The 17,540-nt window shown below is 54.8% G+C and overlaps 2 protein-coding genes across 6 annotated transcripts in view; one reads left to right on the top strand and one right to left on the bottom strand.

The window, feature by feature from the left end:
* DNMT3B (DNA methyltransferase 3 beta) overlaps positions 1 to 16,660 on the bottom strand; it is a 36,295-nt gene extending 19,635 nt beyond the window's left edge. For 2 of the 5 annotated variants that reach the window (XM_086853145.1, XM_086853146.1), the window contains exon 1: positions 2,187 to 2,832. The gene's annotated coding sequence lies outside the window, so the exon portion shown is untranslated. Of the gene's footprint in view, positions 1 to 2,186; positions 2,833 to 16,482 lie in introns of those variants that run through there. The other 3 variants (XM_086853150.1, XM_086853149.1, XM_086853151.1) reach the window with 3 other exon arrangements.
* COMMD7 (COMM domain containing 7) lies at positions 6,125 to 11,770 on the top strand. The gene is made up of 9 exons (XM_086853155.1): positions 6,125 to 6,277; positions 7,508 to 7,561; positions 7,647 to 7,749; positions 9,300 to 9,356; positions 9,437 to 9,474; positions 10,034 to 10,124; positions 10,247 to 10,296; positions 10,788 to 10,836; positions 11,368 to 11,770. Exons 1-9 carry the CDS (start codon positions 6,125 to 6,127, stop codon positions 11,442 to 11,444), a joined length of 672 nt encoding a protein of 223 aa, XP_086709281.1. The 3' UTR covers positions 11,445 to 11,770.
* Positions 16,661 to 17,540: the final 880 nt, after the last annotated feature.

Here is a 17,540-nt window from a genome sequence, read left to right as displayed (position 1 = left end):
GGCTCAGCATCCCTCTCCGGGGGCTTCACATTCCTCTGATGTCTCACACCCTCCCGGGCTCCCCACCCCCTGGTACCCGCCGGCGTCCTGGTATCGCCTCCACTGTCCGGCATTCCCCAGGGTTCATCATTTCTCCGGGGCTCGGCCCTTGGAGCCCCGCACAGCTCAATCCCGGAGGCGGAGGAGACTCCCTTGGCACCCCGGGGCCGGGCAGAGCCCTCTCCCACCGAGCCACCGCTCTGCCCTCCGGTTTCCAGCAGCACCATGCCCCACACAGCCCCGCGCAGAGCACCGTGAGCAGACAAAGCCTCACAAGTTTTACACTCAGTTTTTGTTTGTTCTTTTCCTTTCCCGTCCAGAGGCAAGACACTTGCAGGGCTGCGCCGGGGCCAGGGACACAGCCCGCGCCTCTCCTGCCCCAGACAAAGCATCCGGAGTCCACGTGGGGTATAATCTTCCCTGCTCGCCTGTTATTACTTCTAGATTCAGCAGAAAAAAGTGTGTAACAGTAAGAAAAGGAATATGATTATCCTGGTGTGATAGAAAATAAGCTTTCAGGGTCAGGAGGAAATCTTAGTTAGCCAAAGTGTCTGAAATCTGCAGGACCAGCCCCAGGCCTGTACGGCAGGTTCCCCCAAACCACACCTCCATCCCTGCAGAACACAAGCATGAAAAATTTGGCAGCAAATGTAAAAAATGCTCTGCAAGTGAACAGGAGGAGCTGAGAAATCCACTCTGAATAAGCCCTTGGGGATACTAAACGTCACCATTCAAACAAACATGCACCACATAAACCTAAAACAAATTTGCAGCTCGGGCAAGTAGATTAAAACAGGCAAATATATTTTACTCCCATTTGTTTTTCCAGATTTAGGAAAGGGAAATGCTTTTGAGAGCTGTGCTCATGAGAGTTTCCAGGGCACTGTGAGGGTAGAATCAGCCCTTCCAGCATCCATGGGTTCCTCTCCCTTTCTACGGAAACCTTCCTGCTGCTGTTGGCCTCGCTGACCTGCCATCAATCTCCCGCCAGCCGAAACGCCCTCTTTCTCTCTCTGCCCCTCAGTTATCATTTTATTCAGGAGAGCAAGGCTCTGCAAACTGCTTCTGGGAAAGGTCTGGTACCAGACAAAGCAGCTCTGGCAGATGATGAGCCGAAGCCTGATCCTTTTCCTGTCTTTGCTACACATACCAGAGAGATGCTGAGAGTTTATTTCTGTTCAATCAAGAGGATTTGTATGTCAGTTCACAGGAAACAAGGTACCTCTTTAGAGGATTTTATATCCAGGCTCCTGCCACACATTCCAGGTACCTGCATCACGCTCTCAGCAGCTCCTGTTGACCCAGGGCTGGCTGGCATCAGCAGCCTCTGTCAGAAGAGTACCAAAGCAGCTCCCTCACTGCTTTCCAGTGTAGACCAGTGATGGGACACGGCTGTGTGGGCAAAGCTCCTCCACTCCAGAGCTGGAGCAGCTGCAAGGAGCAGGCAGCACGGCCAGAGCTCATGTGAGCAGGAAGGGAAAGCTGGGGGTCCCTCACCATGCCTGGGCATAAGCAGCATGTCCCCCACACACCATGCCATGGCCACATCCCTGCCCAGGATGGAGGAACTCCCATCGGAAGCAAGGCTGGGCTGCCCAGCTTCTGCAAAAAGTGATTCCAGCAAGAACCATTCCCCAGTCTGGCTGTGCTCCTTTGGCTGGCTGGCATCTCACATTCATGGAGCCAGTGACCGACCAGCTGAAGGAGCCATTCCCTGTCACTATGACACAGTCGGGACTGGCAACATCCATTCACATCGGAAGTGACTCCTCATTTTGCACATGCTTCCCAGCAACCATTCCAGCTCTTCCACACATAACTCCTCACTCCCAACCCTGAATCCTTCTCTTCACTGAAGGCTGCTCAGCCAGTATCTTCTCTGAAGTGCACTTGGAGTATGCCACCATGCCCAGTTCCTCTCTGTCCACCCGGTTCTCACACTCCAAATTTCTTCCTAAAATTCTCCTTTGCCACCCTGGCCAGGCAAACCAATGCCACTCTCTGCCCAGAGTTCTGCTCTAGCTGCCACCACCTCCCATCTTTTGCTCTGCACCCAAAGGTTTTAGTTGGGACCTACTCTGTGTATCACAGCAGTGTTCATGGAGATCCTCCACAAATAAAACGATTGAGCAAATATGTGTCATTACCTACAGCTGGCAGCAGTGTAACCTTGTCACCTCCAGATCTTTTGGGTCCTAGATTCCCACATCCCAGTAATAGCTGAGCACTTGTTTGGTCTTCTTGCAGGCAGTGAGGAGCACCAGCACCATTAAATCAGCTTGGACAGCCACAAGCTGGGGCTGAGAGCAGGAGGAACTTCTCTTTCCACCGGAGTTGGCAGCGATGCTCCTGCTGCATTCAGGCTTTGGGGTACCCATGTTGATGCACACACAGCTCAGCAGCTCTTTCCCAGCCCACAGTAATGCCATTCTCGCTGCACAGCATTCTTCACTGCAAGACCCCATTGCAGCACGTCCCTCAGGATGTCTCCTCCTCTTCCATGAGTATCTTCATGGTGTGAGTCCTCACCCCAGCCCTGAGCTGGCCGCCTGCCTCTCCACCAGCTCCACCAGTGCTGCTCCATCACAGCTCTCAGCAGCCAGTCACTCCTCACCACGGCTCCTGTCTCCTGTCCCTGGCACCTCTCCTGAGTCCAGGGAGAGCTGTGCCACTCAGCAGGGCTCTGACTGCTGGAATCAAGGTCTGTTCCTGCTGTGGGAGAGCCTCATCCTGCTGCCACATGTGGGAATACAGCCGCAGCCTGCCTTACAGCTGGGCTAGCTTTTCCCATCTGGGGAGAATCGCTGTTTACACAGAGATAGGAAATGTTATCCCTCCTACAAGAAGTTTCTAGCCCTTCCTGTGGGCTGGCCAGGCCCACATGATACAAACCTCTAATAAAAATAAGGTTAAAAATAAGTGTCATCCGTGTACCCAGAACATCTAGAAAGTCTGCAGCTACCCGCCTGCAAACTTCAAACGCCAAGGCACACAAAGAAAAATCTTCAATGCCTCTCTAACAAAGCTGGCCACAAAATCCTCTTTTTCCTAGAAAACAGGATACGCCTGCTACAGCCTAATCTGAAGTGACGAGGCCTCCCCAAACCACCCTCCTAAGCACATATACTTTTATCAAGAGGAACGCTGCTCCCAGGGGGTGGCTGCCGACAGAGCCCCCTCCCTCCACGCCAGGTCCAGAGCTGCTCCTGCCTGCCCGGGTCAGGGATTATGGTCCCTGCTCAGGAGCAGAGGAGCCGCTGGAGAGAGGGAGGGTTTTGCCTGTGGCTGCAAGGCAGGAAGGAGTGTGGCAGAGCCCAGCACTGGAGCTCCCAGCCCCGCTCCTCCTTTGCACAAAAGGTTGGCAGCCAGTTGTTCCTGCAGCAATGTCTGCCTGGGACCAAAAGCTGGGGAGTGTGATGGGGAGAGGAAGGGGCATTAAACTGCAGAAGAAACTGAAATCCTGGTCTCAAAGATCTCATTTATCCAGGGGGATAGAACTCCTTGGAAATTTCAGCTGGGCAGCCGAGAGGTCTCACAGCATCCCTCACACTGTGTCCAGAGATGTCCTCTTAGTGCTTCCAGCCCAAGGCAGACACTGCAGGTGGACAGAATACCGAGAGAGCAGGTGGACTCTGAGCATCAGAGAACAGGATGGCAACACCCCAGGATTCGATCTCTTGGGAATACATAATAAGATCCTTCAACGGGTAGCACTCTCCAAGTGCTGAGGAAGCTTTTCAAGTAGGGCACATGGATCCTCTGCTCAGTTTGGAGAGCACCGTTTTCAGACTGTTTTCCTCTGTGTGTGTGTGTGTGTGTGTGTGTGTCCTCATTGCTTTTTTGCTGCTGCTTTTACTTTGGTATTTATGGCGAACAAGGGCACATACCTGCAACTCCAAACTGCTGCCCTTGGCCTGTCCTCAGCTCTGATGAGTCCATCAGCGACGCGTTCTGCATGAGAATGGCAGGAGCACCCATGGGCTAATAGCTGCCTGCACCCCTACGGCAGCCCTGGGGCTCTGAGCACCATCCCCCGCCAGACACCCCCATAACTACGGTCATCACCCTGCAACATTCTCTTTTATTCGAGTAAATCCTTCTTGATTTGGGAACTGAGCAAGTTCTGGCAGCGCAGAGCCGCCCGTGCCATAGCTGGGTTCGTGGCATGCCACACTGCCGACAGCTCATATCCCAGGAGGAAGGACCACCGAATTTCCTGGTGATTGTTTAAACAGGATGTTGTGATCACGTACTTCAGCCGAGACTCTTCTTCTTGGATCCAGTCACTCAACTTTCCTCGAGAATTTGGTTCGCTGCCGGAGAAGTTGTTTTGGCAGCGTTGGCATCACCGTCCTGCCCTACCTCCGGCGTGCTGGCACACGCGCACCCAGACCGCCCTTCAGCAGCTCCTAAAGCATCACCCTGGGAAAACACGGGCAAGGAAAGATCCTCCACAAGACTGCTCCTGCACGGCTGACCTCGGCTGCCAACCTGGCAGAAGGCTGACTCTCGCCTGGTTTCAAGTTTTCGAACACAGAGTACAGGGGGAAATGTGGTGGCTGTGAAAATGTGCGATAATTAACTGCAACTACTAATTTACACTTGGGAAAAATTTCATAGGGCTGTATGCAGCATTTTAAAGCCAGAGAGGAATTCCGTGTTCGCACATACTGGTATCCAGTTGTTACCCGCTGCATCCCATTCCCCGCAGGAGTTTTAGTTCAGATTAACTCATTTTTAGACACAAGGATTTCCCAAACGTGCTGGCTTGGACAGTTCACCACAGAAACCAATACATTGTTCCAATATGAAAAATCGCTACCTTGTTAAAAGGTTTCTTAAATATTTAGGATCAAATCCTGCATGCTCCTCCACGTGCAATTTTTTCACCCCAAAAATCGAGGAGATGCACAGTCCCACCTTGGATCTAGGAAACAGAAACAGAAACCAGCTGGTCTAGGAGGTAGAGGGGGAAGGAAATTAAGTTGGAAGCCATTGTCAGCCAGACAAACAGTAAATATCTCTTAACTCCCCATCATTAGTGGTACTTAGCTGCTTATCTCCTTGTTTATAAACCACTGCTGGGATAGTCTTACAATGAAAGCACTATAAAATTTCCTATATTCTCATTTGCAATTGTAAGTGTCAGTAATAAACCAGAAGACTTGTGGGCTATCGATGTTTCACCTTCCACAAAGGTTTTTACACACCGTCCTCTGGCCCGACAGACAGGGAACACCTTCCAGGCTAAAATGGGTCAGACACCTTCACACTGATAGTGGAATCCTGGAGAGCTCCTGCTCAAGGGAAGCTGTGAAACAGCAATTTAAGGCAAGGGAGTTTTTCAGGATGGTATCAGTTCCATTGTCCTCTGCGGGAATAAATCAAGTTTCAGTATTCTTGGACCAAAGCCTTCCTCCAAAGACGGAACAGAAACCAGACTGTGCAACAGGGAGTGAGAAGGCAATTCCTCTGCCTTCCTATAACACATCTTTGAGTCAAGGAGACCTCCTGCATATGGATTATGTCGAGAACCGGGCCAAAATCTCCCTGTGGAACCCTGACCCCATGGGCATCTGGGCACTTTCTGTCCATGGGCTGGCTCATCCCAGGGCAGCTGCTTCCTTGCCCAACATCTGTCCATTCCACGGAGCCCAGGCCTGGGATGTGGGCTGCTCGTCCCTGGGCCACCCATCACCCCGAGCTGGGCAGAGAGCAGCGCTGGGAGCAGCAGTCGGAAGGGGAAAAGAACCGAAGTTTCAGTTCCCAAGTGGAATTTTTGGGGGAGGAAAAAAAACCACCAACCAAATACACAAAACCCAAATAAAACCCCAAATTACTCACCTCATACACCTCATAAAACACGTTTACAAACAATTATAATTTTTTTCAGGTTTTGGGGTTTGTTTTTTTTGTTTTTTTGGTTTTTTTTTTTTACAGTAAAAAAATCCCACAGTACTCAGCTGCCAGCCAGCTCTCCACCGACCCCCGGACCCGCTGCGGGCTGCGGGGGCCGCGGGGCCACCCCGGGATGCTGCCCGGATGCCCTGAGCGCGGTCCGGGAGTGCGGAAAGTGCGGCCGCCAATGCTCAGGCTGCTGCGGCGGCGGGGCCGGGGCTGGGGCCGGGGCCGGGCGGGCGGAGCCGCCGCCGCCATGGGGCTGCTCAACTTCACCCGTGAGCCGCTGCCGGAGGCGGTGAGCGCCGACATGCACAACCTCAACCAGCTCAGCGCCCAGGTGCGCCGGGACGGGCATGGGCGGGTTTGGCTGCGGGGACAGCCCCGGACACGGAACCGGCGGGGCCGCGGCGGCCGGGCCGGCACCGGGAGCGGGACCCGGCCGGCAGCGCGGCACCGGAGCAGTCCCGGGTGTGCCGGTCCCTGCGGGTATCCAGGCCCCTGCTGGGCCCGGTGCCCCAGGCAGGGCGGGCAGCGTGGCCCCGTGGCCGGTGGTACAGCCCTGATCCAGAGCTGTTTGCCATGCGAGCCCCGCGCATGCCAGAGCTGTTTGAAGGATTTTACAGAACCATGGAAACCCAGAAGGGTTCCGGGTGGAAGGGACCTGAAACACCATCAGTTCCACCCGCCTGCCATGGGCGGGGACACTGGTGCAGTTCCTGGCGGAGGGCTCAGATCGTGCCTGGTGGGCAGTGGGGGTCCTGTTAAACACTGGGGCTTGTGGTGGGACCACACAGGGTTCTGCTTGTGAATCCCACCCCAGATTCCCACCCTGCACTTCCTGCCTCAAGCTGAGGTCCCGCTCTTTGGTACCATCTGCCTCCAGGTCACTGACACAGCGGGTGTGCAGCCTGGGCTGAAGTTAAGTGGAAATGCTGAGGCTTTTCCAGCCCAGCTTGGCAGGACTGAGGATATCAGCCTGGTAACAGCCCAGTGCCATCTCTGTTACATGGCCGAGGCCAGGGCAGAATCAGCAGCCAATGCCACTTTTGGCCGTACCCAGAAAGTCACAGCCAGCGCTGGTGCTGCAGAGCAAGGTGCTGGTAGTGCTCCGACACTCGGGCAGCCTCTCCATCCCTGCCTGCCAGCTGCACACCCACAACACTGAAAGCAGCAACTACACCCTTCACCGCTTCTCTTCCTTTCCCGAGTTAGTCTGGTTATCCCGTGGGGTTTGTGAAACATGAGACTGGATGTTCACAACTTTTCCCACTCGCAGTTTTTGGATTGCACAAGATAGAACAGCAGCTTCCGATTAGTCACAAGTCACAAAGGCCCTGTGCAGTGCCAGCTACCAGCTGCACAGACCCCTTGAGAGGCTCTGAAAAGCATCCTGAGCAAATCCCATCCCATAACGCCAAGGACAGGGCACCACCACAGGTCCGGCTCTGGGACCAATGTGCTGGAGGTGGGTGGAGCTGGGTCGGGGGGTACATCACACCTCATCGTGCTGCTGGTGGGGTGGTGAGGTGATGATGTCCGAGTCTAACACTGTCCTGTTTCTTCACAGCAATTCTCAGCGCTGACTGAAGTGCTTTTCCGCTTTCTGACAGAGCCCAAGGAGGTAAGGCAGAACTGAAAAGATGTGTGAGTGCAGCTCTGGTCAGAAAGAGAGAAAAGATTTGGTCACTGCTCTTTCTCTTGAGCAGGTAGAAAGATTTCTGACTCAGCTCTCAGACTTTGCCACCATGAATAAAATCAGCTTGGGCCCCCTGAAAAACATTGTCAAAAGTATTCTTCTGGTACCCAACGGTAAGTGATGTATTTGCATATGCTCCCCTGAGGCCAAACTGTTCCAGCCATTCCCGCAGGGCTTGGTTTGCACAATAAGTGTAAATGGTAGCTAATACAGTGCTTAGCACTTAAGAATCAAAAGTTCCCCTGTTTGGTGATTCTTTGTATTCTTTATACCCTGCCTGCATGCACATTTCACAGGCTTAAGTAAACTCCCTTAAATATCTGTGCATTAAATGCAGCACAGCCCTGTGACAGTGCTTGGTTTAAGCAGCACCTGTAAATCCCTTTTGCCAGACCTGGGCAGCCTCGTGTTGGCACCGAGTCTCTGCAGGAACTTCCACCCGAGTGACCCAGTGCTGTAATTCCTCCAAGGACAAGCGCTGCTGGAGACAAATTAGACAGCACACACCCATTTGGAGCGGGCTGGGACTGCTGCAGTTCTAGGCCATGTGAAGGAGACAGCTGACCTTGCAGTCTTGTTCTGGAGAAACACTTAACGTGTCCAGCTTTTTCTTGTTCATAAACAGTGACGAAGGGGTTTGGGGGGATTCCACTGGAATACCCCAGACTCCAGCACTTTGTAGGATTACTGTGATGTTGTGGCTGCCGTTTGACAGGATAATGGATCAAACACTCCACGGCACATTCATTGCATTGATCCTTCCTGTTATTAATAGTCCCTCGCTATTACCTTTCAGCCCTGGGTTCCCTGTTCCTTCCTTCACAGCCCTGATGCACAACTGTTTTCTGAATTTGTTTTAAACTTGCTCTACTGCTTCAAGCCACCTTCCCTGTCCAGGAGTAGCAATGATTTTCTTTCCTGTAACCATCTTGTGGGGATCTAATGTGGAATTTGCATTTTTTCCCATCCTGATTCAGGCCTTGGTGCCCTCATCTTGTTCCTGTGTGTGTGCTCTGGCTTCAATCCCACTGTAACTTTTCCTCAGCTCTGGGATGCCACGGACGATATCAGAGCAGATCACAGCAGATAACTTTGCCTCTGTGCTACACAGCCGGAAAGCCACGTGGGGCAGGCAGTCTCCTTGAATTTATGAGATTTCTGCTCTTGGCTTCAGAGAGCAGAATCCTTGTAAAGGTCCCTGTGCTGCCTGGGCCCCAGAACAAAGGGGGAAGGCGCAGCGGGGGAAAGTGTTATGTGCACACGTTCACACCCATCATCCCAAACACAGCAGGTAGGTCAAATTAGCAGCCCGCCAGCCTTAACAGTTCTCCTTTAACAAGCAAAGCGGCTACAGGAGAGAAAGCAGCAGCTTCAAAACATAACCGCTGCCGCTGTTCCCATGGATACCTGCAATGGGATCTCGCCCTCTCCCAGGCACTCCCAGAGCCTGGACTTTTAAAGCACCGGGCATCTGCAGAGATACCGGCAGGCACCACTGGGTTTCCGATCTCCGAGGAGCTGTGTGGTTTGCTTCAAAACACAGCTCAGAAACAGAGGCTTTCCATCGTCGGGTCCTGTCCCTGCCTCTATTTGACTCAGTAAAAATTGGTTTGACTCATTAAAAAGTGATTTTTTTTTTTTTTTCTTTGTGGTGTTTATTCAGGTGCCCTGAAGAGGAATTTGTCTTCTGAACAAGTCAGAGCAGATTTTATTGCTCTAGGTAGGTCACGTGATTTCCACTAAATAAAAGATAATTAATATTTATCACATATAGTAATCTCATATGGTTTCCCCCCACAGGCCTCAGTGAAGAGAAAGCCAGTTATTTTGCAGAACAGGTATTCATATATTTTTGCTTGTTTCTAAGCTAACAAAATGTCTGTCCTGTGAGTGGGAACTGGTAAAACCCCACTGTGCCCCTGAGATGTGTCAGCACTTTGGGTATTTTCTTCAAAACCAGCTTGAGATTTTGAACTGAAGATCCTCAGAGAACTAATAAGGAGCAGTTTGTCTGATGATACTTCTGGTTTGCCAGGGCCTCTCCCCCATCAGTGTCACAGTTCCTGCACTGCTGTGTGGCTTTCATGTGATGTTTTTGTGCTTCCCATGCTTTGAGCCCTGAGGTCATGCAGTTACATGAACACATGGCTTTTTGCACAGATATTGTTACATGGAACCAGTGCTAAAACAAAACCAGTGAGTTTCATTTACAGAAGTGACAGGGCAGATGGAAATCCTAGCAGGATTCAAACACCTCTGAAAGCCCTCCTGACCACATTAGTTCTCTCTTTATTCTGAGCTTCTGCCATCCTGTACCTTCTTTCTGACTCTTGTTGAAGTTTCAGGTACAAACAGGCCTCTTTTAATTAATTGCTGATGTGTCTTTTGCTCTTGTAGTGGAAGGTGAATTCCCCCACCCTAACACGCCTAGCTGTGGGTCAGACACTGATGATTAACCAGCTGATAGATATGGAGTGGAAGTTTGGAGGTAATAAAGCTACAACCTAAACTGGAGGGGTTGGCAAGCCCAGCAGCAGCTCTTGGCTAAATAACGTTTTATTTCGCCTTTAACTAACCGATTATCTGCCTTCTCTTCTTTCTGACTCACAGTGACTGCTGGGAGCAGTGAGCTGGAAAAAGTGGGAAGTATCTTCTTACAGGTAAATCTCCCACATCACAGAGTTCAGCTTGTAGGGCAGTTGAGGAACAAGCTCCAGCCAGGCATGTGGGAAGCACTGGCGGGGAGGGGAAGGAGAGGGAAGCTGGGTCTCATAGGAATGGGCTCTGTGACCGCATCTTCAGTCTCCAAGTGCTGCTGCCAGCAGAGAGCAGACAGGCTGCTGTTTGTTTCTCCTCTGAAGACATGAGGTATCACAAGAACATGGCCCATTCTGGAAAGCTGTTCAAAAAGCTCAGTTTAGCAAAGGTCAAACATCTTGGGGAGGGAGGGAAAGTGGGATCAAGGACTTTGAGAGATCTTCCCAATGCCCAGGGATCTGTTCCTACAGTGACACTTCTTGAAAAGTCTGTCAAAGATGTGTATGCTGTGCAGCAGTCAAATTCACAGGAGCAGACTCCTGCTCTGCTGTCCTCTCCTAGTCTCAGATACAGATCCCTGAACTAAAATACTTCTGCTTTTCCTTTCCTCAAGCTGAAGCTGGTGATTAAAAAAGGGAGCCAATTGGAAAATGTGTATGTTGGTGAGTTAACAGTTCTGGACAAGAGGGAAGGACAGAAAAGCTGCATTTTGGGGCTTGGGGTGTTGCTGGGGGAGTCTGGGGGCAGAATCAGGGTGGGGTCACTGCAAGGGCATCGCTGTGGTTACTCCTGCCTCAGCTTCTCCATCACTGTGGCTGTTCCTGCCCCAATCTCTCCCTGCCACAGGCACTCCTAAACTGTTTAGGAACATGGACTTTTGGGCATCTTCACATCTATGCCTCAGTAAACACAGATCTGCCACAGAGCAGTCAGAGCAGCAGGGCAGAGGAGGAAAATAAATAATTCCCAAGCATGGAGTGCTGTTGGGAGATCCCATCCCAGGGGGATGATCCCAGCCCAGCCCCCCTGGCAGCCTGGCTAGCATAAGGAACCAGCTGCTGGGAATCACAGTGGCTCATCCTGCCCAGCTTAGGTGAACATGAATTGCTTCATGGTAGCACCAGAACAGCGTTGCTAATGTTGGAAGTGTAACCTGAAATCTAAGACTTGATGCGTCTACTTTTTTTCTGCAGAGTTAACTTTGCCCCAATTCTACAGTTTTCTGCATGAAATGGAACGGGTCAAGACCAGCCTGGAAAGCTTCAGCTGAAACTGCACAGACCTGAGCCGACATCTGTCTGGGATGTTTAATTCCTCCTCATGGGTCTGCAGATCTGCTCTTTCCCAGCTGACTCTTCACACCCTGATAAGAGAAGACAAGCTGAGCAATGAGCAGTGGTGTCATGGCCCAGCAGGACCCATCAGTCCTTTAGAACCTGAAACTTGGGCAAAGTTTCAGCTTAAAGCACCTACAAGTCCACACCTTTTTTTTTTATTTTTTACACTATAGTATTATGAGAAGCTTTGGTCAGAACTAATGTGGATAACTACTAAAATAGCAAAGAAATAAACCCATTCCCCATCCTGTTCCATTTATATCAGAATCTGTTTTTGTAAGAAAAAGAGAAACAGGTTTAATTTTGAAAAGTGGAAGAATTAGCAGAGAGGATGAGGAAAACAAGGAGAGCATCTAATGTGGGGAATCAGTGATCCCTTCAACCCTTTCCCTTCTCTTGTATTAAGAAACATGTTGATGAACTTCTTCCCAGTTGTGCCTCATTATGGAAAATATCTCAGTGATAGGTGATTTTAAATCTTAAATAACTAAACAGCTGCCTCTGTGCACAGGGCTGGGGGGGAACATGTCAGGGAGTGACGTGATAAATCTCATTTGGATGTGCTGCTCTTTAATCTGCAGCCTGTGTGACATGGCACAGTCAGAGCCAGCCCATTTCCTGGTGGACATATGTCCAAACCCCAGGAAGTGCCATTAGCTCAACTCTTCAGTTGTCTGAGGGCGAGGACGAGCTCTTCATCAGGAGGCAGAGGGGTGCTCCAACCCACCTGGGGCAGTGGGTGATGTTACAGTCACTGAGGTTCCTCTCATGTCCAGACTGCTGAGCTGTCCAGCAGCCTGAGCTGGCTGAAGCCTCTCCCACAGCACAGGGATGAAGGAAGCTCCTCTTACAGGGCATGTCCCAAAGCATCTCTGTGTCCCTGCGACACTCAGCAGTTCCAGTGGAGGGAATAGACCACATTACCAGGGAATATCCCAGTAAAACACTCTGTTTCCAGGCTCCACCTGAAGGGATGAACTGTCCCATGGCATCCTGCCAGTCTGCTGTGGGGCTCCCTGCAGCAGCAGCTGCTTCCAGTTAGCCCTGTCCCAAAGAGATCATTTCTGTGAGAAAAGCATCACAAAGCTCCCTGTAGCTCACAGCTTCACCCGTGGGTTTCCAGCTGCAGCAAACCCAACATTGGGTGTCCCTGCACTGTCTTTCCTGTGGTGCTGCAGGAGTGACTGGGAACGACAGCAGGCACAGGCTGAGCCATACATTTGGGAACTGGGGAATCCTGCTGGCAAACCCGGGAACGGATTTATTTATTTTCCCACGTATTAGGTCAGTCAAAAGCATGCCAAGCTTTGTCACATGATTACTGTTAAAATGAAAAAAAACAACCAAAAACCTCTGAAATAATGTTCTGCAGAATATTCAGTCTCCTTTTGGGTGGCAGGAAAAGCTATTTCAGGGCGGAAGAAGCACTCCAAATGGCTGCTGCCTTCTCAAGACAAAAGCAATTTTTTTGCTTTACGTTTTCTGCTGCCTGTTCCCATTATTTCTCCTCACCCTCCCAGTGCCAGGGCGGCACCACTCAGCGCTATCCGGTTACGTGGGGAGGTGGCCACGGCGCTGTGGAGAAGATGCCAGGCTCGGTTGTGGGTCAGGAATCCTCCATCCCCCCGTACTCCTCCCCCTGCCCGGTTGGGATTAAGCCGCTCGGGGCTGACGCACGCCGAGCCCACTGACCCCGAGTGTAGAGGTCACCTCCATGCTGGCCATCTCCATGGTCCCCACAGGCAGCTCAGATCGGCGGCATTTGCGCCGCGGCCTGGCCTTGCTGCTGCCAGCGGCCCTTCACCCCCCACGCCTGGCTGTGCGAGAGCCGGGCTGGCAGGGGAGGGCCGGAGGGGGCACGGGGTGATGATACCCATGAGGGGATCACCCCTGGGGCCGGCCAGGAGCGAGGACGGCTCTGGGAGGCAGCGTGGCAGCGGTGCAGGCTGCGCAGCGCGGCCCAGGGCTGAGGGCCGCTGTGAGAGGCCTGCGCCGGGCGCTGGCGGGCGGTGGGCACAGCCCAGGCAGGGCTGAGCGGGGAGCCAGGGTGCAGGGAAGGAGCCGGGTGCCTGTTCTGCCCGTTCTGCCCGTTCTGCCCGTGTTTCCGTGCTCGTGTGCGCGGCCCCTTCCGCCTGCCCGTCAAGCCCAGCCAGCCGAGAGCTAATCTCGGCGGGACAGCGGGCGCGGGGGAAACAGGGGCCTCTCAGCAGCCCGGGGTGCAGCTAACCGTGCTCCCGCAGCCGTTTGCCTCCCCGAGGCCTTTCCCGGCCCGTTTCCTCCACGGCGGCCGAGCCACAACCCCCCGTGCCCGGCCCTGCTGTGTGGGGACACGCGGCCCCCCGGCTGCAGCGGGGCAGGGGCAGCTCGGCCATGCCGAAGCCACACACGGTCACCTCCCTGCGTGCTCAGATATTCGTGCAGCCCCTCTCACAGTGCTATGGGCTCTCTGCTGCCTCGGGCCACCCTGGCACAGCCTGGGCTGCCAGGCAGCGTCTCCTGAGTGCGGGGGAAGTGGCAGAGTGGCCCCAGCAGCCAGGCTGCAGTGGGGATGCTGTGCTGCCAGGCATCCTCCCGCTCATCCCTGCCAGCTCCAGCACGGCAGCAGAGAACGGGGGCTGCTCTCTGGGGTCTGTCAGTTCCCAGCGTGGATTCAATGCTGTTGTGATTCTCAGCCATGTCAGATGCTAATGACCAAGGGAACTGGGATGTTTTCAAATGAAGCAACTTCTCCCTGCTGGAAATGTCAATGCTGCTGCTCCCTTCATATGTGAAGGAATCCTCCAAACCCTGAGAACAAAAGCCTCTGCTCAGAGGAAGCAGAGGAGATGTGGACTCCATTTGTGCCTGTGAGCCCACAGGCAGGCAGGGCCAGAAGGAATTGTGGCTCCTCGCTGTCGGCTCTGCCTGACCTTGAGCAGGTTGTGTGGGAACTGACAGAGCTCCTCTGGGACATCCTGGTTTCCATAAACCTCACCAGGAGCCACTCCGTGCCGAGGACTTTCAGCTTGGTGTGTATCCCTGTCCCAGCTTTCCCGTTTGCAAAACAGAGTGACAAATCACAGGGTTGGCCAACAGCTGGGAGGGAGCCACGGCAGGTGAGACAAGCCAGGGAGTACAAATGGGAGGTGAGGGCCCCAAGACAGCTGGAGCTCAGTCCAGTGCTGAAGACAATCCTGCTCTTCCTCACCCCATGCTGTCCTCCTCCACAATTCCTCCAGGTTTTGGGATGATGCAGCACCGAGAAAAAACACCAGCTGTGAACTGCAGCTCCCCAAATTGCTCTGTCTGCCTGGGAACACAGGGGTGCACCACCATCCTGCTGTGCTACATGAATCCTTGGGGACAGGGACCCTCAGGGGCTGCAGGGGCTCCCTGGGGTTCCCATGGCACTTGCAGTCTCTTCACTGAAGCAGACAGATGAGGGTGGCACTGGGCACAGCACCATGCTGCAGCCATGGACATGCTCCCAGGCACGAGCCCTCAGCCTGCCTTGGACGTGATTCTGCACCTCTCTGCTCAGAACAGGGGCAAATCATCCCACCCTGCCTGCAAAACAGAGCTGCTGCCTCCCATTCTTGCAGGAGGTGGGGAAAGAGACTGGTGGTGTCCAAGGCAGTGGAAATATTCCTAGCATGTCGTCTGCTCCTAAGCCTTGCCATCTCTCTAGGCAGTTCTTTGTCCAAGCACACTGGGAACAATTGGGGTTGCTCAGCCAGACCACAGGCTGTCGATCAGCAGAGGGAATGAATGCTCCAGCATACGGAACCCATCTTCTCCCACAGCAAGGGGAGGTGGCCACCAAAAACCAGCCTGTGGCACAACAGCACAGACAGAAACAATGCCCATGCACCCGTGCCAGTGCCAGCCCCGGGAAGGGGGGTGGTGCTGCCCAGCCCATGCAAGGAACAACTGAGAGGGAGGGGGTGGCTGGGCATCCTCAGGCCCCATGTGTGGCTGGGGGTGGCATGGTTGACACAGCCATGGTAACAAGGTCCCTGTGTGATCCCGCACTGCAGGTGGCTGAGGAGGAACAGCTGAGTCCTGGGGGACAGAGAGGAGCCCCCAAGCTGTTGGATCAGGGCTTGGCCAGCCCCTCTCAGCATCCAGTGACTTTGGGGTGTCCTATCTGTGGCTGATGGCATTTACTGCCTTGCAGGCACAGCTTCACAGAGGATGCCCGGCCCTGTGGTGACAAATCCATCCTGTCCCTAAGAGCCCGATACAGCTTCTCCTCTCCATGACACCCTGAGCAGCCACGGGCTGGTGCTTGGCGGGGGGAGCACCCACCAGCCCCTCGCTGAGGCAGCTCAGCCCATTTCCCAGCACTCAGCTCCAGTTTATAGGGCTGCTCTGTCCCAGGGGCATCGCTGCCACCGCTAACGAGGTTATCCCAGACCAGGCACCGACAGAGAGGGAAAGCAGGGTTAACCCTTGTGCCACTGACACATCCTGCAGCACTGGGGAACAGCTTTGCTTAGAAACGAGCTCTTAACAAGTCCCAGCGGTGATGGGTGGCTGTGAATCACCAGGTGAGGATTCCCGTGCCATTGCCATGTCAGCCCCAGCACCGCAGCATCTCTCCTCTCAGAGCAGCCCCACAGTCATGACAGAAGCACCAATCCCTGAGGCTACACCTTGCAGCCGGTGCCCATGGCAGCAGCACAGAAAGGACGGTGCGGGTCCTCATCATGCCCCCATCCCTCAGCTTTGTTTCACATCGACAGCTGGGGTGTGGATAAGGAGCAGGATGGAGCCAAGGTGCAGGCAGGAGTCGTTGGGTGGCCGAGGCCATTGCTGCTCACAGGGACACAACACCGCTCACATTCCTGTGGGAAAATGTGAAGGCTGCAAGCAAGGTCAAGGGCCCTTCCCTTGCTGGGACTCGGCGTCACGCCAGCACCAGGGTGGCCCCGACCCGCCGTCTCGCGGGGTTGGGGACTGTCCCTTCACCCTCACCCCACCTCCCCTCACCTGCAGGACTGGCTGGGACACGGGTGGGTACTGGCAACGCTCCCCAGGGACCACCAACGCGGGCAGCGCTGTTCGCCCGGTTCAGCAGCTCCCGCGGGGCGGGTATTGGGGTGGGACCCCCAGGCAGGGCCCCTCCGTTTCCACCCTCGCTGCTGAGACCCGACAAACTCACGGCACTGCCGGGCGGTGCCCCCCCCCGCCCCGCCCCCGTTGCGGTGCGCGGTGCGGAGCAGCAGAGGGCGCCAGAGCACCGCGCAGGACCCCGCGCTCCCCCCGTCCCTCCCCGCACCCACCCGGTCCCACCCTCCGGACACCCCCATCCCTCCCCGCACCCACCCGGTCCCACCCTCCGGACACCCCCATCACTCCCCGCACCCACCCGGTCCCACCCTCCGGACACCCCCATCCCTCCCCGCACCCACCCGGTCCCACCCTCCGGACACCCCCATCTCTCCCCGCACCCACCCGGTCCCACCCTCCGGACACCCCCATCTCTCCCCGCACCCACCCGGTCCCACCCCCCGGACACCCCCATCCCTCCCCGCACCCACCCGGTCCCACCCTCCGGACACCCCGCCCCGCGCCCTCCATTCTCAGGGCTTCGCTCCCGCATCCACCGCTCCCGTCCCCCGCCCTCTCTCCCCGGGGCATCCTGCCCGCCCTCCTCCAGGATATCTCCCTGCATCCTCAATCCCCGGGCATCCCTCCCTCCCTCCCCCGTCCCCTTTCCTCGACGCATTCCTCTCCCTCATCCCTTCCTCAGCCCCAATCCGCCTCCTGGCCCCATGGACCCTCCCTCCCCGCACCCGGCAGGCAGCCCCCCCGACCTCGCCCCCCGCTCCAGCCGCCAGCAGCACCATCTCCCCCGCAGTTCCCACAAGCGCTTTCCCAGCCGGGAGCCCCGGAATCACACTTTTCCTCGCCCACCCCAAAGCCGGGCGTCACCCCCAGATACCGCCCGGCGGGACCATCCCACCCCAGCCTCCTCGGAGCTGCCCCAGCAGCAGCCTCAGCCCCGAGCACCGGCTCCCACCGCCTCCGGCAGAGCCCCCTGTGCT

The sequence above is a fragment of the Cyanistes caeruleus genome, chromosome 16 (assembly GCF_971803275.1).
Source record: "Cyanistes caeruleus chromosome 16, bCyaCae1.hap1.1, whole genome shotgun sequence".
NCBI lineage: Eukaryota > Metazoa > Chordata > Aves > Passeriformes > Paridae > Cyanistes > Cyanistes caeruleus.
The sequence above is the reverse complement of the archived record's forward strand: the minus strand, read 5'-3'. Positions and strand labels throughout refer to the sequence as shown.